This window comes from Salvelinus fontinalis, chromosome 4 (assembly GCF_029448725.1).
Source record: "Salvelinus fontinalis isolate EN_2023a chromosome 4, ASM2944872v1, whole genome shotgun sequence".
Taxonomy (NCBI): Eukaryota; Metazoa; Chordata; class Actinopteri; order Salmoniformes; family Salmonidae; genus Salvelinus; species Salvelinus fontinalis.
In genome coordinates this window covers 31,785,223-31,811,168 of record NC_074668.1, presented here as the reverse complement: position 1 = coordinate 31,811,168, position 25,946 = coordinate 31,785,223, and the positions used below count along the sequence as shown (strand labels likewise).

The following is a 25,946-nucleotide window of genomic DNA, read 5'->3' as shown; positions in this document are numbered from 1 at the left end:
ATTTTGCAATATAGATTCAAATCATCATATTGGACATTTCTTTTTTACCTCGATTTCCAAAAAACACCAGAATGATACCAACACCAGCAACACAAGTGAGCTGCCCTTGTGTCTAGAGGCTGAATGACAAGCAGCTTGATAATTGGACAAATTCCAACCCTGAGGAATGAGCCATCTACTACAGTGGGCCAATTATCAAAGCTAGCCTTAAGAGCAGGCTTTGTCCTCACAGCAGGAAATGACATCAGGGATATATGTCATTTGCAGTGCTTGTCAGAAAACATTACCCTTACACATAATCAAATGTAAACACCATATTGAAACCAGAATGGGAGAGACATAGGTTTGAGTAAAACACCAACAGTACTGCCAAACAACCCCTTTTCAATGTAAAACTTCATCTTATAGCAATAAAGTAGAAGTGCATTGTAAAGTTAATCACTTGAAACATGGAAAAATGACAAATCATTTATGAAATTGGCCAAAATGTTAATTGTAGTAATTTATTTTTATTCTACTTTCCAATGTTGAGCGTATAAACACTTGAGCTTTCAAGGGTTGTCAGTTGAGGTCAGTACTTTCTATGGGTCAGATAGGGTGTTTGGCATTCTGTTATTCCATAAAACAGAAAGACAGAGGGGAAACATTTCTCAACATGGACCATACTGTCCCATCCAGAAAGGTTGGATGGGCCTGGAACCATGCTTACAGGGTGAGGGTGAAGGTTAGTAGCACAACTTGGCCTGGCTTCCACACACATTAACATTGTTCACTGAAGTAGGGTCTACAGAGACCATATTCAGAGAAATGTGGAAAGTGGATGACCAGGCCAAAGGGGAGAGGGAGGGGAAAGAGGAAGTAGAGATCAGAGGAGAGAACCATTGATACCTTTAACAACGGACAACCATGCAGAGTGATGAGATAACCCGATAGAATTGCCCGCCAAGCAGGTATACTCCCCAGCGTCATCAAAAGACACATTCCTCAGTTGGAGGATTTCCATCTCCTTGTCCGTGGTGTTAAGGCCAGCAGTCTAGAAAAGAACAATGGAAGCAGACCCGACAAGAGGACCAGAGGAAAAAGGGAGGCATGAGTAAAAGATTCTGAAAAGAGAAAAACTTCTGGTAGTGGAGGGGACAGGACAGAGGGTGGCTGGGGTGTTCACCCCCCCCCCCCCCCCCCCCCTCTCAGTCCAACACCATCCCCCCTACCAAGAGTAAAAACCCACACTGCCATTAGAGGGCGCTGACAGAATCAGCCCTCCAGTCAGTTAGTGGAGGAGCTAGTTAGGTAGAGACCGCACCGCAGCACTGAACCCCTTCACTGTACCATCACCATTTGAGGAGAAGCAGGGACGGACATCCCATACCCTATAGACTCATCTCTACATGCAAGAGATGAGCTACATGGAAAATCCCTCAGCAGAGCACACTTCACCATACAACAAATCCACAAGAAAAGAAGGGAGCTCATTGAAAGATGGAACGGCTGAGTAAGACAGATGAAAAGCAGTGGGGGGAAAAACAAGGCAGTAATAAGAGCATAAGACTTTGAAGGGCGAGGGAGTGAAAGTAATAGCAGTGGATGGTAGGAGAAGCCCTTATTTGGATGGCACAGGAGAGGCATGGGGCAGGGAAGAGAAAGCAGTCCAACATAAACGAAGACTAAACACATTCAACCGCTCTGCTGGGAATTTTCCATAGAGTCATTTACAGTCAGGAGCACCGAGGCGGGATAGAGGGAGGGAGGGAGCGAGGGAGGAAAGAAACAGCTGAGGTTGTCCCTAAATAAGTCACTAAGTCTCCAGGTGGCCCTAACAGCCCCTGGCTGAGGCTCTCTGTGTGCTCTGAGCTACTGCTGCTACATGGGGCGGTTACCTTGGGCCTCATGCCTGATGACGGTCAGCCAGGCTGACTGATTGGCCTCGCCTATATAATTGGACACTTTACATATATACTCCCCGCTCTCCTCCTCAGTGACATTGTAGAGGGTCAACACCTGAGCGTCCGAGCTATTGACCCCAGAGTGCTGCAAACAAAAACAAGTCACGTGCAACAAGTCAATGAGGTTGTAAATCAGATTGAGGGGTCAAAAAGCAGTTGTCGCTGTTGAATGAGATCACAATCATTTGCTAGTGTGGACTTTCCTCTCTCAAGCATAGAGCTTTACTCAACAGGGCATAGGAAACTACCTCTTACATAGAGGGATCATATCCTAGGAGAGGGATACTATTTTCCCTCCTTTGTCAGACAACCTTGAATTGATAGAATAGAGAAGACACAATGAAACTGATACAATGAAAATGAGAAACTAGATTTAATTGAAATCTAATACAGTTTGACTGTATTACCCAAGTATTACATGGGTTGCCATCTCTTACTTAGGGTGTGTTCGTAAATGCGCTCTGGGCATTCGTAAATACAGAATGTTGGCAGTCTGTTCCTAAATTCTGAGCGTTTTGATCTCGAAGTGTTCAAAGCGTCCTAGCAGAGCTGATTAGGCTGTTGTCATGATATCTATAGCCGTTGGTGACTAACTGTGCTGCTGGCAACAATATAATAACATTTTATTGCCTACGTTTATTGACACCGGTCATATTCAACGGGTGTTCCGTGTTCGTAAATTCATCAGTTATTCTGCGCTCAGTCAGACGAGAGTGCTTTGAAATCTGGAGTAGATAGCCAGAGTGAATTTACGAACGCACCCATAACCTACATTTTATCACCTTTTGTTCCAGACTGAAAATAATACTTGCAGCCATGTGGTGTGTACAGTCTGGTGGACTCAGTCCGTGCACTGCGAGCCCCTACCTTGAGGACACGGACGTAGGGTAAGCCATCAGGGCCCACGCGGCTTCCATTGACCTCGATGTGCTTCAGCCACTGGATGTGAGGCTGGGGGTCGCTGAACACCTTACACTCAAACTCCACATCACTGCCCACCACCGCAGTGTTATTGGCTGGCAGTCCGGCTTGCAGGATGGGTCTGTGGGGGGAACGCTCTGCGACACAGACACACGTCAATCACATTGAAAGACATGTCAACCACATACTTGTGGAAAATCCTAGTGGTCATTGCAACAGAAATACCTTGGTAAAAACAACAATGGATTATCATTGTGGAAAAACAGCTTGGTGATTTGGTGACATTTCTAGTTCATTCCAGTAATGAATAGGGATTGAGGCATGGCTGAACTAGGAGAGTAACAGACAACATGTCAGTAGAGCCTGATCTAGGCAAGGTTACAAGGTTACCCTGGTCTCATGTCATTTCACTACTTAAATACGGTAAGTTTTACAGCCAGGGATATAACAGTTCCCCTACTACTCTGTCGCCTGTATAATTGTTGCCATTTGGCCCAAATGACTGGAAACACAAGCTTGCAGACAAGTTTGAAGCCGCTGCCCTGAAAGAAATGTTCTCTGGGCGCCCTTTTGATGACTGATAACTCCCCCAACCGTACTAATGAGCCCAGCATCTGGCAGGGAAACAACTTGTCAGGCTTCGGTTGCTTTCCTGATACAGAGATCAGTGTGGTGCTTTGCACACATTTTGTAGAATTACACTCCGTCTCCAAAATGATCTCACAGCTGATCAAGGTTGGGGAGTGAAGTCACGCCAACCCCGGGCCCAGCCGCAAATATCCCAGGAGACACCACTGTCTGTGGTGGAGCTTTGATTTATAGAACCAATGGAGCGTGAGTCAGTGACAGGGCAGGTCCAGGAGGGAATATTAATTTCACCCTTATACACAGCTCCATCGACAGAGCCACAACGCAAACAAGGTTAATTTAAAAAAAAGACTCATTTGAAAGACCATGTGACTCTCCTTGGAAAAAGGGCCAGCATTACTTCGATTACTAGGGCCTAGTGTTGTAAACCATTAGCTATATTGAACCAACAATACTTAGGCTACATGGATATCCAATTGATGATTAAACCAGGGGAATGGGTTAGGCTTTGGGATGCTTAGCAAGAAATTTCACCTATACAACGACCCCGAGAAGAGACTTACCGACAACATCCAGCTGGTAAGTGTGGTTAATGCTTCCATGTTGGTTTTCTACTACACAGGTGTAGTTTCCTTTGTCGGATGGCACTACAGACTCCATGATGATGGTCCACATGTGTTCTCGAACCTACAAATTGGAGAAGAGGAAGGTTAAATATTTTGTCAGAGGAGGAAGTATGGAAGGCACTTGAAGATGACAGCTGGTCCAACCAAAGCTCTAAGACTTAAATAGATCCCCAAAGCCCCATACTTTCACAAGACATCCTATCAATACTATAAAACGCAAGAGACTTGTTTAGATTATAAAAAAGGCTGTAAAGCCAGCCTGATTCATAAGTTCATTTCTTGAATGATTATTTTCTCTGACATTGTGATTTACATAACCTCTCAAGAGCACATTTAATTCTGCTAGTTAATATTTCCCCATTTTGTACAAATAACTAACGAGTTCAATGATGTCTAATGAAATCCAGATCAAAAGATAATTTTTTTCCCCATGGGAAGGAGGAGGAACTATCAGGATACTATTTCCCATGTCGTATAAAACTATTGTGGCCATTGCTTGAGGAATAGTACATTAATGCACCATTGGAAACATATTGAGGCTGGGAAACTGTTTTTTGGTGGTTACATGACTTGTATGTCACAACCTGTTCCGGGAAAAGCTATGGTTGACTACAGTCAGGTTACAGCCCATGTACATCTAAGGCTAAATCCTGCTCTCTATATTCCAAGTTATAATTGTTCTTCCATAAATCTGCCAAGACCGGTAGTGTGTGATTAAACTCGAACAAACCTCTCAGACAATGGCAACATCAAACACGCAGACCCTGCATTACGCTTTCTCTCATTTAGCTAAAATGTACTGGGGTTCTACAGCTGCTTCTGGCCAGATGTGTTGTGCTTGGGATAATACATGTGGTCTGTATTATTTCCTCCTGCCGTCTCCATACATTAAGACTATATGAACAATGCAGCCGTGGTCATAAAACCAAAGCGCGGGGTGGTTGGCGAGCCCCGTTCATAGACATCCCCAGCCTCCCATCTAGACCTTGACTGAAAAAACAGCAGCCAGATGGTAAAGCTGGGTGGGGGAGAGAAGGCAGGGAGCTGATAGGAAACTCCTTAATGTGTCCCAGCTGGGGGGGCCTGCCGAGGACAAGGCTGGACAACACCTTGATGGGAAGAGCAGATGAACAGGACCCTGGCCCCCTACAACATCCCAGCACATCTTACACCACGTGAGGCTGTCGCAAGCCAACACACAACCATCCACGCTGCAGTGCGGATATGGTCAACTTTAAAAGCCAAGCACACAGTATACAGATGCTATCTGCATCAGGGAAAAGATAAGTAAACCACGCCCATTACTGTGAACTGTTTACACGGTCTCACTTCCTCTAACAGCGAGCTGTCCTATTCTGCTCCCGAACACAGATGGAAGGAAAACTGCCTAATGTCAATTGAATCAGACATGTAGTTTGTCAACGGGCATCAAATAAAAAAATATGTATAAAAAAATAAAATAATAATTGGATGTGAAATGGATATATCCTGTCTCCTCTATGAAAAACAAATGACATTGAGTTTCCTTTTTGAGAAGTTGGTTTTGCTCTACGCAGATATATCTTGACAGAAAACAAATGCAGTAAACAGCAGTTACCCAGATTCATTAAAATGAGGACAGCCAGGTGTATCCTGCTTCTTAAGGAGTGCTAAAATTGCTATCCTCAAGGAATGCTTTTGTGGCACAATCATCCCTTTGTGGCATTGGATTTCACCTTGCATTGTTCCCCAGTTAGAGGAAAGCAGGAGCTAGTTTCACACCTATCTAACAGGCCTCTAATGCTGTGGGGTGGGGGTTGGTGATCTAAAAGTGATGATATCACCATCACACCTATCTAACAGGCCTCTAATGCTGCGGGGTGGGGGTTGGTGATCTAAAAGTGATGATATCACCATCACACCTGCACTCATGGTCAAGGAGTTTGGGGATATTCAATTAGGATCAATGTACAGTATGGTCTTTGGGCAGTCTAGTACCAAGGGGTGAATTCAGGGAGGGGAGGTTTACCTTGAAGCCCCCGATGCGCTGATCCCTCTTGAACTCCTTGCCGTTCTTGTACCACTTGAGTGTTGGGGTAGGGTTCCCACTGGCCTGGCAGCGGAACTTGACCGTCTTACTGGCTGGGACAGCATGCAACTTTTTTTCCATCTTCTCTGGCTGAGCCCACTGAGGGGCCATCGCTGAAGAACAAGGGAGAGAAAGACAGAAAAGTTAAACACCTCTGACAAAAATTGACATCAAGTATGTGTGCAAGTAGTTTCCATCAGGCTAAGGAGTATTTCATAAAACTACAAAAACAGTCAAGACCATTTCCTGTAAAAAAAAAAAAAAAAAAAATTATATATGGGGTGCGATTGAATTTAATGGAATTTGCACTCATTATATATATATACACACACACACACACACACACACACACACACACACACACTAAACACCAGTATAGGATTGACTAGTCTCCTGGGGCCCCAAGGTCATCATAAGGGGTGCCCGCCACGCTAGCTGCTTACTTCCCCGTGGGCCCAAGGCAATCACCAGATGCCAGCTGACCACGACTGACTGGCTTTATAATGCACCGTGGACTCAAACACTAAATCAGGGGACGTCTGGAATGGACCGAGCTGAGTCACTAGCGTGACATTTCTTACTCAAGTGTAACCACCACTGTGGGCTGCTATTGTTCCTCAATCACAACCGTGGACAAATCACTCTTAGATGAACAGCAAACACGCCTAATAGGTGAAACACACATGAACTGTAGCTGAGACTGTAAATAACCAAATTAGTTAGGGCTTTGTTATGTTAAGCTTAAGGCATTAACCTCAACAGGAGCAGAATCTGGTCCAAGCTCTGTTCTACCATTTCAAGGAAACAGAAATGTTGACAGGTAGTAGGACTAGGAGGATGAGACACTTACGCAAAAGCTTTTGACTGCTAGACAGCTTTGCCTCCTCTGAGGAAGACTCATCCTCCTCTTCTTCATCTTCAGAGGATGCCAGGATATCAACTGGTGAATAGGAAAAGAGGACAAATTTTGTCATAGGACTTGGGCTTCCCTGCAATGATACACCTTTAATTGTTTCTCTCTACGGGACCAGTGATTTGAACGCTCAGTGGTAGCTTAGTATATTTAACCTTACCTGTAACATTGACAGAGAAGTAGGAGCTGTGGTTGCCAAAGGCGACGCAGGTGTACAGGCCCGAGTCAGCCGGCTCCACCCCCTCGATCTCCAGTTGGCCGTCTCGTAAACGTGTGTGCTCCCCATCCACCACCAATGCGTCGTCCTTGGTCCAGTTGACTGACTCAGTGTTACATTTCAGCTCCAGTCGGTCTCCAGGGTACAGGGTGTAAAGCTCCGCTTGGATTTTCACAGGTGGTGCAGGGACGACTAGGGGGAAAAACAGGGCAAAGTGAGGGCTAAGTACCTTCCTGTACAATAGTATACATTTTTTTAAAAGCAGGCACGCTCCAAATAACACACTGCTAGCAGATACCCATAGACTTCCATTAATTATGCTAATGCTAGTTAGCGAAACTACCTCCAACTTCCTTCATACTGGACACAAAGGCATAAAAATGGTATCCACGATTTCATCTGACTCTGGGGAATTAGACAAAGGACCTCGTTGCCAAATTCCAGAAGTATCCCTTTAGTCAATGGGCTGATAGGAAAACTACAGAAAAAATTGTTCATATGATACTGGGAGATGCATATCAAAATGTATGCAACTGTATACAGCAGGAGACAGATTATATAATATCTACAACATGACCAGTCTTAAGAAAATGTCTTGAGGGAAAAAAAGTACAAAAATCTAAAAAGTGCATGTCATATCTGACATTTGGTAAATGTACAAAAAGCTCTCATACTGTGATGCCGCAATCTATGTTCTAATCAAATTGACTGATAAAAAGGCATATGTCTTGTGACATATAATCTTGTGCCCAGCTATATGATAAAAGGAATAACAAAAAGACAAGGGAGCAGCTCATTCCTCGATGTCCCTGAAAGTACCATCATCCACATTCACGCACGGTTTATTGAATCTAAGCCCTTGTTTGCGTTCGCTGAAAATCGAGCTGCAGCCTCTTACCTTCTCCACCCAATCCCTGACTATGCTCTCCATTAAATTCAATCGCACCCCAAATTAGTCAAGGGCCAATCGTCAGGCTGGCAAGGAGCTCTTTGGGAGAGGAAGGTGGAATTAGATTAGAGGAATGGGGAGGGGAGCTTGACATCTGAGTCCCCTGTTTTCTACGACTACATAGACGACCAGGGGGTGGGAGTAAACCAATTATGTTGACATATAGTCCATCACATTGTCCATCAAGCTAAACTTGTCTGGGAGTCTATGGGGACATTTGTCTGTTCCAGACACTGGAAAAACATTAGAGGACAATGTGGTCTAAGCCTTAGCTGTAGGCTGAGGACTTGCTATACAGTGAAAAAGCCATCTTTGCCTTTTCCAAGTGGTATTGTCTGGCACAAACACCTGTCATAATACATTTTCTGCATCCTTTGCAGTGATGGGAGAATTGTTTTTTTTTTTATAGTTACATATTGCAATTTTATTCAGATACTTGACTCCAAATATCGATTTGCTATGTACCCCTAATGTTAGAGCTAGTCGTCTGTACCTAACCAGTCAGGCTTCAAGACGGGGTCAATCAACAGACTGCTGTGTCACGGAAGCTCTCCTCACTGCCAAAGCTGACTCACTCTCCTCTGTTCTCATCCTCCTAGATCTATCCGCTGCCTTTGACACCTTGAACCATCCAATCCTCCTCTCCAACCTCTCAGGACTGGACGTCTCAGGCTCTGCATGCTCTTGGATTACATCCTACCTGGCAGGCCGCTCCTACCAGGTGACATGGAGAGGATGCGTCTGCACCACGTACTCTCACTACTGGTGTCCCCCAGGGCACCACCTCAAGCTCAACAAGACTGAACTGCTCCCGGGGAAGGCCTGCCCACTCAGAGTGGTGCCATCAAGCCCCCCCCCAGCTCGGGCTTTACTGATGGCTACCTTAAGGAAAAATGTACTTTCTGTGCCTGTGGTTGTCCCACCTATCTGTAGATTAATGCATTTACTGTATGTTGCTCTGGATACGAGCGTATGCTAAATTTCTAGTGTAAATGTACCTGCGCCAAAACTCAGGTGTTTTTCATCCTATAGCTTGTTCTCCATCTTCTTCTTAAATAGTGAGCCAACATGTTCAGCACTTTTTTGCAATGACTGAGCAAAACAAATTCTCATGCTCTTGTGTCAGAGTACCCAAGTATGAGTCATAATACCCATAAAACTTAGCGGTAACATAGAAAATGTTACATTCATTTTTCCACCATAAAATGACTCCTATGGGGGGTTTTATAAACACTTAAAATAAGGGCTGTGTTTCGTGTAGGCTTACCCTGGCGTGACATTTTAATAACCATGTAAATATGACTTTTTTCAATATACAGTACCAGTCAAAAGTTTGGACACACCTCATTAAAGGGTGTTTCTTTATTTTTACATTGTAGAATAATAGTGAAAACAGTAAAACTATCAAATAACACATGTAATCATGTAGTAACCCAAAAGTGTTAAATCAAAATGTTTTTTATATTCCTTAAAGTAGCCACCCTTTGCCTTGGTGAAAGCTTTGCACACTAGGCATTCTCTCAACCACCTGAAATGCTTTTCCAACAGTATTGAAGGAGTTCCCACATATGCTGAGCACTTGTTCGCTGCTTTTCCTTCACTCTGCTGTCCAACTCATCCCAAACCATCTCAATTGCGTTGAGTTCTAGTGATTGTTGAGGCCAGGTCATCTGATGCAGCACTCCATCACTCTCCTTTTTGGTAAAAATAGCCCTTACACCGCCGAGGTGTTTTGTGTCATTGTCCTGTTGAAAAACAAATGATTGTCCCACTGAGAAAACCAGATGATGGAGTAACGCTGGTGAATCCTGTGGTAGCCATGCTGGTTAAGAGTGCCTTGAATTCTAAATAAATCAATGACAGTGTCACCAGCAAAGCACCCCCCATACCATTACACCTCCTCCTCCATGCTTCCCTTTGGGAACCACAAATGTGGAGATCATCCATTCACCTACTCTGCTTCTCACAAAGACACGGCGGTTGGAACCAAAAATCTCAAATTTGGACTCAGACCAAAGGACAGATTTCCACCGGTCTAATGTCCATTGCTCATGTTTCTTGAAAAAAAAAGAGAAAAAAAATGAGGGGTGGGGGCAGCCATTTGGCTGGGTAGCCATTTGACCAGCTGTTCAGGTGTCTTATGGCTTGGGTGTAGAAGCTGTTAAGAAGTATTTTGGACATAGACTTGGCGCTCAAGTACCGCTTGGCGTGCAATAGCAGAAAGAACAGACTATGACTAGGGTGGCTGGAGTCTTTGACAATTTTTAGGGCCTTTCTGACACTGCCTGGTATAGAGGTCCTGGATGGCAGGAAGCTTGGCCCCAGTGATGTACTGGGCCATACACACTACCCTCTGTAGTGCCTTGTGGTCGAAGGCCGAGTAGTTGCCATACCAGGCAGTGATGCAACCAGTCAGGATGCACTTGATGGTGCAGCTACACTTAACTGCACTTGAAGAAACGTTCAAAGTTCTTGAAATGTTCCGGATTGACTGCCCATGTCAGGTAGCCTAGTGGTTAGAGTGTTGGGCCAGTAACTGAAAGGTTGCTGGATTGAATCCCCGAGCTGACAAGGTAAAAATCTGTTGTGCTGCCCCTGAACAAGGCAGTTAACACACTGTTCCTATGCCGTCATTGTAAATAAGAATTTGTTCTTAACTGACTTGCCTAGTCAAATAAAATATTTTTTTCTTTTTAAATATATACAGGAAATATTGAAATGCAAATGGAGGTGGTGTTATATACACAGAGTGTACAATATACTCTGTGTATACACATATACACAGAGTGTACAAAACATGTTTTTAAAACTCCATTTCCATGACAGACTGACCAGGTGAAAGCCATGATCCCCCTATTGATGTCACTTGTTAAATCCACTTCAATCACTGTAGGTGAAGGGGAGGAAACAGATTAAAGAAGGATTTTTAAGCCTTGTCAAGAATGGTCCACCACACAAAGGAAATCCAGTCAACTGTGGAAAGCATGAGTCAATATGGGCCAGCATCCCTGTGGAACGCTTTTGACACCTTGTAGAGTCCATGCCCCAACGAAGTGAGCCTGTTCTGAGGGCAAAAGGGGGCTGTAACTCAATATTAGGAAGGTGTTCTTAATGTATTGTACACTCGGTACATGTTTAGAGTATTCCTGTTAGGCTGAGAGAGGATGTCATATCAGAATATATGGAAGTAATATGGCAACAGGTTCATCAGCCTCACTTAAAGTCTATTCTTGTAGGAAATTGCTATAGACCAGAGTGCTAAAAGTTTATAATTCGACTGTGTGTGAGAAATGGTCGATAATAATATCAACAGAGGTATATTTTCTGGGTGACCTAAATATTGACTGGTTGTCATCAAGCTGTCCATTCAAAAATAAGCTTCAATCTGTAACTGATGCCTGCAATCTAGTTCAGGCTCAGTCAACCGACCATAGTATTTACAAACAAAACAGGAACTAAATCATCCACGTGTATTGACCACATCTTAACTAACGCGGCACAAATCTGCTCTAAAGCAGTATCCACACCTATCAGATGTAGTAAATCATAATAAGCTATATCCTGAAATTGTGTATAAGCGATCATACAAGAGGTTTTTCAGTGATTCCTATGTCAAAGATGTGAAAAATATTTGTTGGTCTGATATGTGTAATGAGGAACAACCTGATGCCACACTTGGAAGTATTTATGAAACTGCTTTATCCAGTTATTGATAGGCATGCGCCCATCAAGAAAGTGACTGTTAAAACAGCCAAATCCCCATGGATAGATTAATTGAAAAACTGTATGGAACAAATATAAATGATATAAAGAATGATAGTAAAAAGTTCTGGAGTAGCTTAAATGAAATTCTAGGCACAAAAAACAGCGAACTCAGCTCCATCCTTCATTGAGGCAGATGGCTTGTTCACAACAAAACCCTTTGATACTGCCAACCACTTTAATAACTTTTTTTGTTGACAAGATAAGCAACCTTAAGCATGACATGCAAACAACAAATGCTGAGCCTTCATATTCATGCATAACGGACCAAATAATGAAAGACAAGCACTGAAGGTTCCGCAAAGTTGGTGTGGAAGAGGTGAAAAAAAAGTGTCTATAAATAAGGACAAGCCAACCTGGTACTTTTTAAATCAAAAGTAGGCCTAATTATTGCAGTAACCTAAATTATTTTATATTTGTAAAATTACAGACGAGTAGGCCTCGATAAATAATTCCGTTTCCACCTCACAACTTGGCTGTCACTTTGAGAAACATGTCAAAGAGGCCGTCTAGGACGGCCAAGTCGTCAAAAAAACTAAACAATTTGACCCTAACCCCTAAATTCAGAGCAGAGCAATACCCAACAGACTATTATGAGTCAGGCGATAAGCTGTTTTACAAATTCTGTCAACATACTATTGATTGGACCCGTAACAATACGTGTGATGACCACTTAAAGTCTAAAGCCCATGTGAAGAACAAGGAAAAGCACCGTGTTAGCCAAAGCATGCCTCTTCAAACGACCATTACTTGTGCAAGCGCATCAGCAGATTCAAGACGAGAATTTATTCAGGACTTTGTGGCTGTGTGCGCCGAGTCTGACAAGCTAAAAAATCTACAGCCGTTTCTAGTGAAGTATTGCAAACAGGGAGGAGCGTTGCCGAAAATGAAAGCAGTCTCAGTCAAATTCGCCTGCCCCGTGTGTTCGACCAACATGACTGCCATTCTACAGAAGATCCGTGGGAAGAAGTTTGCAGTGGTTGTTGACGAGACTGATGCAAGGGATTGCAGCATTCTAAACATCGTCATTGGTGAGTTAACAGCCTATTGATATACTGTTGCGATAGCCAACATTTACATTCTGCAATGTGAATTGTCCGCATGCAAATTGTGATATTCCAAACGACGAGCTATCGTGTTGAAATATAACGATGCATAATGTCAGCAGCTGTCTGCCTCTCCATCTAGCCAACTATCGCTGTATCTATATTGTGTTTACACTTGCAATTTAAATAACACTTATTTTGGATGAAACATAATTCATTTTTCCTTAACTTTCATTGCAGGTGTTGAAAACCAGTACTTTCTGGTGGATGTCATTTTCATGGACAGATGAAACTACTCCACATTTTCCCAGCTGTACTAGCCTCCCTTCACAGCAACCATCTGAACCTGAATGATGCCTGGGCAGTGGTCACAGATAATGCCTCCTACTGACTGAAGGCATACAAGGAAGTTCTGAAAGGAGTGACGTCCAACAGTGTCCATGTAACCGGTCTCTGCAATGTCATTAATCTGGTGGGTGAGACCTGGCAGCACAACAAATACTTCGCTGAAGTTGCAACACTTGTGACATGGATGAGATCTGTCTCCTTCAAGAAGCATGCCAGAAAGAAAAGATGGGTGAGCTTCCTCATTATGAAGGAGTTTGTGCAGGCCAAGGCTCCTCCTGAAGCAGTGAGCTCCAGATGGAATAGCTGTTTTGAGGCAGGGAAGTAACATACAGAGCATGTTCATCTGTACAGAGAGTTTTTGTTGGGAGAAAAGTCATCCCAGGCAGTCACAAATATCCTCAGCCAGCTGGAAACAGAGGAGAAGGTACAGGCCCTCACTGTTAAGCTAACCTTTATCTCAGAGGGCTGCGTCAAACTGATGACACCTCTGTCAATCCTGGAAGGAACCCACCATCCCACAGCAGTGTCTGCATACAATGTCATGGAGGATCTGGGCTCTTACCTAGTGAATGGAACGGCAAAAAAATGTGGGTATGGTGCCAAGACAGATGAGCTATTGAGAAAGATGGGGATTGGAGAGAAGAGGTAGGAGCTTGACCATCTCCATGATGCATTCCACTTGGCCTTCAAAGTTCTCAAAGCACTGGGACACACATCCAGCCAGAGAGGTCTACAGGTTGCCTAGGGTGTTCAATCCTAGGCAGGCCCCAGCCATGGAAAAGCAGATTGAAGCCTACACACAACTGAAACCCATGGCAAGCCCATCAACAGAGCTCAGTGAAGAATGGATTGCCTATCAGCACTGTGTGTCCAGTGAGCCCTCACCTGCTTTGGAGCTTTCGGATTACTGGAGGGGCCTGAGTGCGAGATTCCCAAGAGTTGCAGAAGTGGCAGTGCCCTACATCAACTTCCCAGTCAGCTCAGTCGACTGTGAGAGGAGTTTCAGCAAATACAAGACTCTACTCACAGACAAGCGAGAGGTGTAACGGATGTGAAATGGCTAGCTAGTTAGCGGGTACGCGCTAGTAGCATTTCAATCAGTTACGTCACTTGCTCTGAGACTTTAAGTAGGGTTGCCCCTTGCTTTGCAAGGGCCGCGGCTTTTGTGGAGCGATGGGTAACGACCGTGCTTCGTGGGTGACTGTTGTCGATGTGTGCAGAGGGTCCCTGGTTCGCGCCCGTGTCGGGGCGAGGGGACGGTTTAAAGTTATACTGTTACAGAGGCACTCACCGAGCTCAACACAAAGAGGCTGACAATCATGTACTTCAATGGAGATGTCTGTGATAGATGGAAAACTTAATGGGCAGACATAGGAGCTCATAAGATGGCACCATAGATTTTGCCTATTGTTGTATTATTGCCTAGATTCTTGCATGACTCTTTATTCCATTTATAACTAAAAACTTGTGAAGCACTTTATTTTACAAAAACCAACGAATACAACGTTTTTTTTTTTTTTTACATTAGTATAACTCTAGGTTTTGCTTATTGCTTGCTGCAATGTTACCTAGACTCTTGCATTACTTTTTCGATTTATGAAACACTTTGAACTATTGACACACTTGCCTTGATAAAAAAATTGTGCTATGTGTTGCAGCATCATTAAATTGACGTTTTAGACGTTTTATTCATTCACATTTTTAGACACGCTTTCTGATAAAATGTCTGTACATCATAAAACACAGAATTCAGAAAAATTAAAAAGGAAAAAAAGGAATTTGGAAAAAAAATAACACGGATTTCATAGGGCCCTAGTTATGACAAGCCCAAATAAGTTCAGCAGTGAAAATGTGCTTAACAAGTCACATAATAAGTTGAACACACACTGGGCGCAATAGTGTGTAACATGATTTTTAAATGACTAACTCAGCTCTGCACCCCACACATACAATTATCTGTAAGGTCCCTCAGTTGAGCAGTGAATTTCAAACAACGATTTAGCCACAAGACCAAGGTTTTCCAATGCCTCGCAAAGGGCACCTATTGGTAAAAAATAAAATAATAAATCACTACCAAGATACAGGCGTCCTTCCTAACTCAGTTGCCGGAGAGGAAGGAAACTCCTCAGAGATTTCACAATAAGGCCGATGGTGACTTTTAAAACAGTTAAAGAATGTAATGGCTGTGATAGGAGAAGACTGAGGATGGATAAACATTGAAGTTACTCCACAATACTAACCTAATTGAAAAGAAGGAAGCCTATACAGAACAAACATTATCTAAGCATGCATCCTGTTAGCAACAAGGCACTCAAGTAATACGGCAAAATTTGTGGCAAAGCAATAAACTTTTTGTCCTGAATACAAAGTGTTATATTTGGGGCAAATCTAATACACCACATTACTAAGTACCACTCTCCATATTTTAAAGCGTATTGGTGGCTGAATCATGTTATGGGTATGCTTGTAATTGTTAAGGACTGGTGAGTTTCAGGATAAAAAAGACGGAGCAAAGTACAGGCAGAACCCTTGAGGAAACCTGGTTGTCTGATGTCCAACAGACACCGGGAGATGAATTCACCTTAATAATCTAAAACACAAGGCCAAATCTACACTGGAGTTGCTTACCAAATAGATAGTGAATGTTCCTGAGTGGCCGAGTTACAAATTTGACTTTAATCTACTTAAAATCTATGGCAAGACCTGAAAATGGTTGTCTATCAGTGATCAAAAACCAATTTGACAGAGGTTGAAGAATTTAGAAAGGAATAAATGGGCAAATATTTTGGAATTCAGGTGAGCAAAGCTCTTAGAAACGTACCCAGAAAGACTCACCGCTGTAAACGCTACCAAACGGTTATTCTAACATCTATTGACTCGGGTGTAAATGAGATATTTCAGTATTTCACTTTCAATAAATAAGCAAACATTTCTAAAAACATGTTTTCACTTTAGCAATATGGGGTATTGTGTGTAGATGGGTGAGGGAAAAAATTATTTAATCCATTTGGAATTCATGCTGTAACAACAAAATGTGGAATAAGTCCAGGGGTGTGAATACTTTCTGAAGGCACTGTAGGTATACACGGATAGCAAATGTCAGTGGTATGGATGTCAATATCTCATTGCTCAAAATTGAGAGATTGACTGCATCACTATTGGTCTTTGTGCGAGGTGTTGATGGGTTGAAAAGGTACCAAACTGTCTGTTCAAGCAATTGGTATCTTCCCAGTCCCCAGATCCAGAACAGAGGAACTCAGTACTTTGAAGCACCTTTGGCAGCAATTACAGCCTTGAGTCTTCTTGGGTATGACGCTACAAGCTTGGCAATCCTGTATTTGGGGAGTTTCTCCCATTCTTCTCTGCACATCCTCTCAAGCCCTGTCAGGTTGGAAGGGGAGCGTTGCTGCATAACTATTTTTAAGTCTCTCCAGAGATGTTCGATCGAGTTCAAGTCCAGGCTCTGGCTGGCCCACTCAAGGACATTGAGACTTATCCCGAAGTCACTCCTGCATGGCCTTGGCTGTGTGCTTAGGGTTGTTGTCCTGTTGGAAGGTGAACCTTTGCCCCCAGTCGGAGGTCCTGAGCACTCGGAAACAGGTTATCATCAAGGATCTCTGTACAGTTCCATCTTTCTCTTGATCTTGACTAGTCTCACAGTCCCTTCCGCTTAAAAACATCCCCACAGCATGCTGCCACCACCATGCTTCACCTTAGGGATGGTGCCAGGTTCTTTCCAGATGTGACGCTTGGCATTCAGGCCAAAGATCTTGCTTTCATCAGACCAGAGAATCTTGTTTCTCATGGTCTGAGTCCTTTAGGTGCCTTTTGGCAAACTGCAAGCGGACCGTCATGTGCCCTTTACTGAGGAGTGATTCCGTCTGGCCACTACCACAAAGGCCTGATTGGTGGAGTGCTGCAGAGATGGCTGTCCTTCTGGAAGGTTCTCCCATCTCCACAGAGGAACTCTGGAGCTTTGTCAGAGTGACCATCAGGTTCTTGGTCACTTCCCTGATCAAGGCCCTTCTCCCCCGATTGCTCAGTTTGGCCAGGCGGTGGATCTAAACTTCTTCCATTTAAGATTGATGGAGGCCACTGTGTTCTTGGGGACCTTCAATGCAGCAGAAATATTTTGGTACCCTTCCCAAGATCTGTGCCTAGATACAATCCTGTCTCGGGTCTCTACAGACAATTCCTTCGACCTCATGGCTTGGTTTTTGCTCTGAAATGCACTGTCAACTGTGGGACCTTGTATAGACAGGTGTGCCTTTCCAAATCATGTCCAGTCAATTGAATGTACCACAGGTGTACTCCAATCACATTGTAGAAACATCAAGGATGATCAATGGAAATAGGATGCAGCTGAGGTATAATAGCAAAGGGTCTGAATACTTAAGTAAATAAGGTATCTGTTTTTATTCGTAATAAATGTACAAACATTTCTAAAAACCTGTTTTCACTTTGTCATGGTGTATTTTGTGTAGATTGATGAATGAAAAATGTTACTTAAATCGATTTTAGAATAAGGCTGTAACATAACAAAATGTGGAAAAAGGGGTCTGAATACTTTCCGAATGCACTGTACAATGTGCATAAACTAGGCTCTTCAACCAGGGACCACACCTATACTATATACCATACCCTCAGTATAACATTAAGCGCTCTCTCCATCTCAACAAAGGCTCTAAACAATAAGGGGGAGAGGGAGTATGAGAGAGAGCAAGAGCGTGTACACAAGAGAGGAGAGAGCAAGTGGGGGCCTGCAGCAGCAGGATCTAGTGCCAGTTGCCATGGTGACCCCAGTTGAGCCTAGTAAAGGTATTTCCTGGATCACATGTCTGACATGTCCTTAATCCCAGCAGTAAAAAGGGGCCAGAGGGTAGGATCAACTTTCTCCTCAAAAACCAAAGGGAAGGGGGGAACTGGAAGAAGCAGCAGCATTTAGGGATGGGCCACAACTATCTAATTGAGACAGGCTAAAACATAAAAGGGGTCCACCACACTCTGTGTGGGGTCATGATCTTGCTTAGGTTTTTTCCCTCCTAAAGTCTATCAAGCTGATAAGGCTATGTCAACATTCCAGCTATCAATCTAGCTGCAGACGGCTCTTAAATATCCCATTGACTTGTCGCGGTTGTGGAGCGAAGTCAATCCAGTCTTATGATTACAATTGGGATCACAAACAGCAACAAGTTGCAGCATTGGCCTCACTATTGAGGAGCAGACATACTTTGCATACCCTTATTTTTTTTTATTTCTTCCAAAATCGGAGAATCAAGTGGGAAGCATTGAGTCAATGTCTAATTGAGGCCAACGTCTAGTTTATGTATTTCAAAATCAAGAGTCATCTAAATGCATACCCTGTGTCACAGTGGGACCTAAATTAACATTGTCTACAGTCATTCCATCACTATTTACATTCATTAAGGGATATCTGTGTGTAACTAAAAATACAGGTGAATAGACAGTCAGTCAAACCAAAGTAGTAAGCTTTCCATGAGGAAGTTGTGGCTCAGATAATCCTTCTGCTTCCATGGTTGGATTAAGATGAATTAGGGACTATATTTTCAGAAAGCAACCCAGCTGGAATAGTCCTGCTGGCATGCTTTCTTCCAACCATTTGGAAAAATCGATTGACAACCCTGAAAATCAACTTAATTACACAAAATCATGAAAGGGATTTTGTCAAAGAAGTAAGCATGCAACACAGGGTGTGAACAACAACAAAAAAGTGCTTGAGTCTATGAGCACAGGACTGCCTCCAAAAACTGAACTCATTGGCTCCAGTCTATAGAACATGCGCTGGCTACCAGATAGGAAGCAATATGCCGCGTGAATGACTGTTGGGATTTCCTGCTCTTGCCAGAGTGATGCTTGAGTGCAGCACAGAGATCCCAGTGAAAGCAGGGAGATGGCGTAAGCAGAAAGACCACTCTCTTGGTGGCCAGTCTCCCCCCACTGATATGACCGACAGAGTGAGTGAAGGGTTGATCGTGACAACAGACAGGAATTGCATGAAGTGATAGAACACAGGGTCTATTAGCAAACCCAAAAGTTGGAAGGGATAACCTTTGAAAAACTTTCAGCAATGGCCAACATTTCCATCTAAACCTCTCTCTCTGTATAGTGCCTCTGAACCCCTCTATGTCTGAGGAGAGTCTGAATTAGGGTAGCCATGGCAGCTCTGGGTTTTGAGTCCTCTACTAAGTGTCAGTGTCTTTTCTGCTTTGACTGACAGTGCCACAAACCTCAGTACAGGAAGCAGATCTCACAGTTCAAGGAATCCACTGGGAAACAGTTTTCCCATGCGGCCCCACCATTCAATGACTTGTCTCCTTTAAAAAGACTTCTCATTTTGAGGGCCTTTTCAACCCAATCCTCCTCAATGAGAAACAAGCCACAAATACTGAAGAGTAAGCAAAATAAAGTATGTTTTTAAAGGAACATGAATAAAACATGACAATTTCCACGTAATAAGCAATTTTGTTTTCCACCCATGACAAAAAGAATGTGACCAAATAATTCTGCCGTGATTGTTTGTGAACAGCTGAAGCAATCAGTCACCCAGCAGGGAAGCATGAGGAAGGTGATGCACTCCCAAGTAGTGTGGAGAGGAGGGCTGGAAGAAAGGCAGAGGGGGCCCTAAATAATACCTGGCCATTTGGTGATTGAAAACTGGGTGGAGAGAACGCATCAAGCTCCCAACTCCACTGGCAATATATCCCCCAGTCTCTCATTATAGCTGTAAGAATATACACTGTTTTCTCAGAAACCCTCTCTCTTTGGTTCCAAATGGACTCATGGGTGTTTTTATTTTTTAACAGCTAATTTATAGTTTCCTGGTAGTTTACTCATCCATCTGACAAAAAAACAAACACATTTTCATTACAAAAGAGGAGAGGAGCAGGGACTACTAGCTAGGTAGTGAAGCTGCCTGGGCCTGAGGCTACAGATGGGAGGCATTTACTCCCTCCCCTCTCTGTATTGGGATAAACACAGCCCTGCCTAGTTTATTTAGAAGGCGTACAGCCCAAGATACCCTCGTTCATAATTACTTTAATTATAATGCTGGGCTTTATTATATTCCTTTTGCAGCACTCTACTTCCGACTGCTGAGTGTAAGCATCCAGAACTATACACCCACAAATCCAGGCAGCCATTACACTATTGGAATTGATCCAAAATACACATTTTTCAGGATTCTGTTTCAGTGACCCTTTTCCTTTTTTTCAGCCGAGCTTGTGCAACTATTAGGTTGCCTTTTCGTAGGCAACCTATAAACATAGCTATTTCAGTGCTACAACAATATAACATAGCAGATACTGAGAGCCATGTCAAACTAGATCCAGTTAGGCTCATTACATCTACATCATACAGGGAATTGGGTGGGGGCTGCACAGACTACAAAGAAACTTAAAACACTGGAAAAGACTAGATTATAGTACAACTATAGAGACCAGAGGAATAAAAGCATTACAGGTAAGATGGAGTGCTTGTAAAATAAAATTACAAATTTAGACCATTGTTTATGTTGGTAACTACATCTTCTGAAGTACATTAATAATAAAAAAGGGCAGCATATGACCCATTTCAAAAGGGTCTGGGATAAGAGCCAGTCAAATATATTGTGGTTAATTTTGACCACAAAAACATGATCAGGAGAAATGTGACAAGTAGACATACAATTTAGGTGATGGACTGGCGCCATATTTAAAAATAAAAATAATAAAATAATGTTTTTTTAAAGGGCCAGGGAGGGGAGCCTTACCTTCATCTGGGATGGCAGGTCGGGCCTGGGAGAGTAAAATCTGGGCAAGAAAGGCCAGAACCACCAGCATACTCTGTACCGCCAACATCCTGTGGGGTGTGCTACAGCTGTTGACTACTCTGTGACTGGAACTCCATCCGGACCTCTGGGGCATCAGCACTGAGCCATTCACTGTGCCAAACTGGAGGAACAAACAACACGGTGAAACTATGCTCACGTGACATGTGAAACACAAAATGCAAAGTTATGATTTGAGAGCCTTGCATGAAAACCCACGAGACCTAAACTGAGAGTTGGGCTTACCGCATGCTTCCCAGTCGAAACAGATTGCACATATATGAAGACGAAATTGTGTTACTTATTTTGTTTTGGTGTTTTTTTCCCGGGTGTTTGAACATTTTTTCTTGATGCAAGCCAAAGTTGGGTAGCTGTAGTCTACGCCCCTTCGTTGGTGATTGGGCAACAATAGGAATTCTTCAATGAAGTGTTTGTTTTTATTCAGCGACAGACTAGTTTTCATGCAAATTCTTTCACTTGAGAAATACTGCACCAAAACGTCTTAGATGTAAAACTGCTTGACTAAGACCTCCTCGGCAAAAACATCAAAATTAATGACAGATTTCTTGATTTATCTTAGACTGATTCTGACTATTGAGGAAGAGTTACTGTATGTTGAGTACGGCATCTCATCTCAAACCGTAATATTGCCAATGTTTTTTCTCATTTTTCAAGCAAAGGTATTTTAAGGGAGTATACAAAAACAGACGTTCACGTCACCTAGTTGAGTTCTGTTAGGAGCAAACTGAACCTGTATGCAGATGCCTTTAGCTAACGTGTTGTTCATGTGAAACAAACACCTAGAAAGACTAACGCTGCACCAGAGAATTATACTGAACGAAAATATAAAAACAACATGCAACAATTTCAAATATTTTACTGAGTTACAGTTCATATAAGGAAATCTGTCAATTGAAATGAATTAGGCCCTAATCTATGGATTTCACATGACTGGGAATACAGATAAGCATCTGTTGATCACAGATGGCCATTTTCTTTTAAGGTCTTACAATGGGCCTCAGGATCATCACATATTTCTGTGCATTCAAATTTCCATAGATAAAATGCAATTGTGTTCGTTGTCTGTAGCTTATGCCTGCCTATATCATAACCCCAATGCCACCATGGGGCACTCCATTCACATTAGCAAACCACTCACCCACACGACGCCATACACTTGGTCTGCGGTTGTGAGGCTGGTTGGACGTACTACCAAATTCTCTAAAACGGAGGCGGCTTAAAGCAGAGAAATGAACATGAAATTCTCTGGCATCAGCTCTGTTGGACATTCCTGTTGTCAGGATGACTATTGCACGCCTCCTCAAATCTTGAGACACCTTTGGCATTGTGTTGTGACAAAACTGCACATTTTAGAGTGGCTTTTTATTGTTCACAGCACAAGGGGCACCTGTGTAATGATTAGGGATGCACAAAATATCGGTGAACATATTGGAATCGGACAATATTAGCTAAAAATTCCAACATCGTATCGGCCTGATGTCTAGTGCAAACCCGATGTCAAAGCTGACGTGCATACCTATATAACGTAGGTACATAAAGTAATGACCAAGTAAAATTTTGCCCTACACGTGCAACACAGCATTCCTAACCTAGCCCGCAATGTCTGCTGTGTGCATCCAGTCGTCAAAAAGTCGAGCAGGCATTTGAAAGATTAACTTCTACTTCATCACAATCCCGGATCCGGGAGCACCCCCATCAGTAAAAAAGCTGACTAGCATAGCCTAGCATAGCGTCACAAGTAAATACTAGCATCTAAATATCATTAAATCACAAGTCCAAGACACCAGATGAAAGATACACATCTTGTGAATCCAGCCATCATTAATGATTTTTAAAATGTTTTACAGGGAAGACACAATATGTAAATCTATTAGCTAACCACGATTGCAAAAGACACAACTTTTTTTTCTCCACCATTTTTTTCCTGCATAGGTAGCTATCACAATTTCGACCAAATAAAGATATAAATAGTCACTAACCAAGAAACAACTTCGTCAGATGACAGTCTGATAACATATTTATTGTATAGCATATGTTTTGTTAGAAAAATGTGCATATTTCAGGTATAAATCATAGTTTTACATTGCAGCCCCCATCACAACTCTCACCAAAGCAACTAGAATAACTACAGAGACCAACGTGAATTACCTAAATACTCATCATAAAACATTTATGAAAAATACACAGCGTACAGCAAATGAAAGACAAAGATCTTGTGAATCCAGCCAATATTTCAGATTTTTTAAGTGTTTTACAGCGAAAACACAATATAGCATTATATTAGCTTACTACAATAGCCAACCACACAACAGCATTGATTCAAGCCAACAATAGCGATAACGAATAAACCAGCAAAAGATATTAATTTTTTCACTAACCTTCTCAAACTTCTTCAGATGACAGTCCTATAACATCATATTACACAATACATATGGTTTGTTCAAAAATGTGCATATTTAGCGGCACAAATCGTGGTTATACAATGAAAATAGTAGCCAAGCTGCCAACAAAATGTCGGGAGAAATCTTGGGAGAGGCACCTAATCTAATCAGTAACTAATCATAAACTTGACTAAAAAAATACAGGTTGGACAGCAAATGAAAGATACATTAGTTCTTAATGCAACCGCTGTGTTAGATTTTTTAAATTAACGTTACTACGACATACAGCGTGCGTTAAAGCGAGACCGCACCGAAATTAATGGCGGAATAGTATTTTTACATTTTCCAACAGAACAACGAATTAACATCATAAATACTTCTTACTTTTTGATGAGCTCCCATCAGAATCTTGGGCAAGTTTTCCTTTTTCCAAAAGAATCGTTGCTCGGTTGTAGATTGTCGATCGCCTTCAACTTTGGAATTAGCAGTAAACATTAGCCATGTGGGCCAGATGTGCCCAACTCACTAGAACGCAGCACAAATAAATAGCCGAAAATCGCAATATACTGATATAACTCGGTTTAAAATAACAACATTATGATGTCTTTAACACCTATATCAAATAAAATCAGAGCCGGATATATCTAAGGGCTATAACGGGAGCTTTCTAGAATGCCATCCTGAGGTCTGTCTTGCGTCATGGCGAAGGAAAGAAAGAGAGGATCCCACGTTGCCAGCCCATTTATAAGGCCTCAGATCTGCCTAGCATCTCCATTTCAATTCTCACTATTTGCTGACATCCAGGGGAAGGCGTATGCAGTGCATCTCAACCAATAAAAGACATGCAAATTAATAAACCGACCTCAGAACAGCCTGCAGATTTCAGATTTCTCACTTCCTCATAGGAAAATTGCTCCAACTCGAGTTCTGTTTTACTCACAGATATAATTCAAACGGTTTTAGAAACTAGAGAGTGTTTTCTATCCAATAGTAATAATAATATGCATATTGTACGATCCAGAATTGAGTACGAGGCAGTTTAATTTGGGAACTAAATTATTACAAAGTGCAAACAGCACCCCCTATTGAACATTTGAGAGGCAACTCAAACGCCAAGATAATGGAATTCCTTGCCCTTGACAATCAACCGTTCTCTGTCGTGGGTGATGTTGGCTTTCACAACTGGTGAAAGCACCGGTACACACTATCAAGTGCGCTATTTTTCAGATGTTGCCCTACCGGAGTCACAGTGATATTGTCACTGCATACTATGGAACGCCGTTTGGGTCTTTGTGTGTCAAAAAAAAAGAAACGTGTTAAATAAGCTTTTAAATTTGACACGTCAAATAACACAGTTCTATTATAGAATGTTGTGTGTTCTGAATTTGCACGAGTAAGCCAAGTGCCACCACTACTATCAGTAGCACTGTCAAAGCTGTACGAAAAGGTCAGCAAACACCGGCCACGAACGATGCGTTTACAATACTGCGTTGGTAATAAAGCATTATTTGTTCGACCGCAACTTCTGGGGTAGCTAGCTAGCTTTAGCTTGGTACCTAGCTAGCACTAATACAACCAGCCTGAAAACAATGACCATTAGAAACTGCAGTCATTTTCATTATTCTTAGCAACAATTTAGGAATCCTTGTGAGTAAGTATTAGCTAGGTAGCCACTTGTTCACCTATTGAAATTGAAAATAAATTGCTAGTCAGCTACTTAACCCTGTTGACCAAAACGAACGTTATAAGCAGCCAGCTAGCTTCATCTGGCTAGAAAGGCTCGACCGGATCGAAGCTAGCCACAACACGGATTATGCACGATAGTGGAATTTGCGGTTTTCCTTCAACATAAAAGTACCTCTTTGAAAGTGATGCAGAAGGTTACAATTGGTGGAATCATGCCATATTTAGACTAGATAATGTTAAACAAGGTTGGAATGTGAAGAAATGAAATGGGGTATCAGTCTACTCCAGTGGCCGCCAACCGGTCGATGAATCTTCAAGGCATTCCTAGTCGATTTCTGTAGAAAAGTCAACGAAAGACAAAGGCTTGCGCTCCTTTTTTAAAATGATTTTGAGCTGTTGCCGGTAGGTGCACTTGATTCAAAAGTCCTGCGCACCAGGTAAGCAAAGTGTTCCCATGAGACAAACACCGCCTACCCGCTGGACAGGCAAATCTGTGACTAAATCTAGTGCACCTACTACGCTGCCCAATCGGATTGCTCAAATCACTGTGGCTACAAAGCTTCCATGACCAGGCCAAAGCCAAGTTTAATAGGCTACTAGCCTACGTAAGATTTAATCATTTTAAAACCAAGACCACAGAGAGACTGTCAAC

General features: G+C 42.6%; 1 protein-coding gene across 7 annotated transcripts in view; it reads right to left on the bottom strand.

Annotated features, from left to right (window-relative positions):
* Positions 1 to 25,946, bottom strand: part of LOC129853534 (fibroblast growth factor receptor 1-A-like) — a 45,670-nt gene that overhangs the window by 8,181 nt on the left and 11,543 nt on the right. For 6 of the 7 annotated variants that reach the window (XM_055919670.1, XM_055919673.1, XM_055919672.1 and 3 more), the window contains exons 2-8: positions 21,150 to 21,330; positions 7,220 to 7,468; positions 6,997 to 7,086; positions 6,087 to 6,259; positions 4,016 to 4,139; positions 2,811 to 3,001; positions 889 to 1,033 (exon numbers count right to left, since the gene is read on the bottom strand). In XM_055919670.1, coding sequence (XP_055775645.1) covers positions 889 to 1,033; positions 2,811 to 3,001; positions 4,016 to 4,139; positions 6,087 to 6,259; positions 6,997 to 7,086; positions 7,220 to 7,468; positions 21,150 to 21,303 — 1,126 coding nt within the window. In that variant the 5' untranslated portion in view covers positions 21,304 to 21,330. Of the gene's footprint in view, positions 1 to 888; positions 1,034 to 1,877; positions 2,029 to 2,810; positions 3,002 to 4,015; positions 4,140 to 6,086; positions 6,260 to 6,996; positions 7,087 to 7,219; positions 7,469 to 21,149; positions 21,331 to 25,946 lie in introns of all 7 variants that reach the window. The other variant, XM_055919677.1, reaches the window with a different exon arrangement.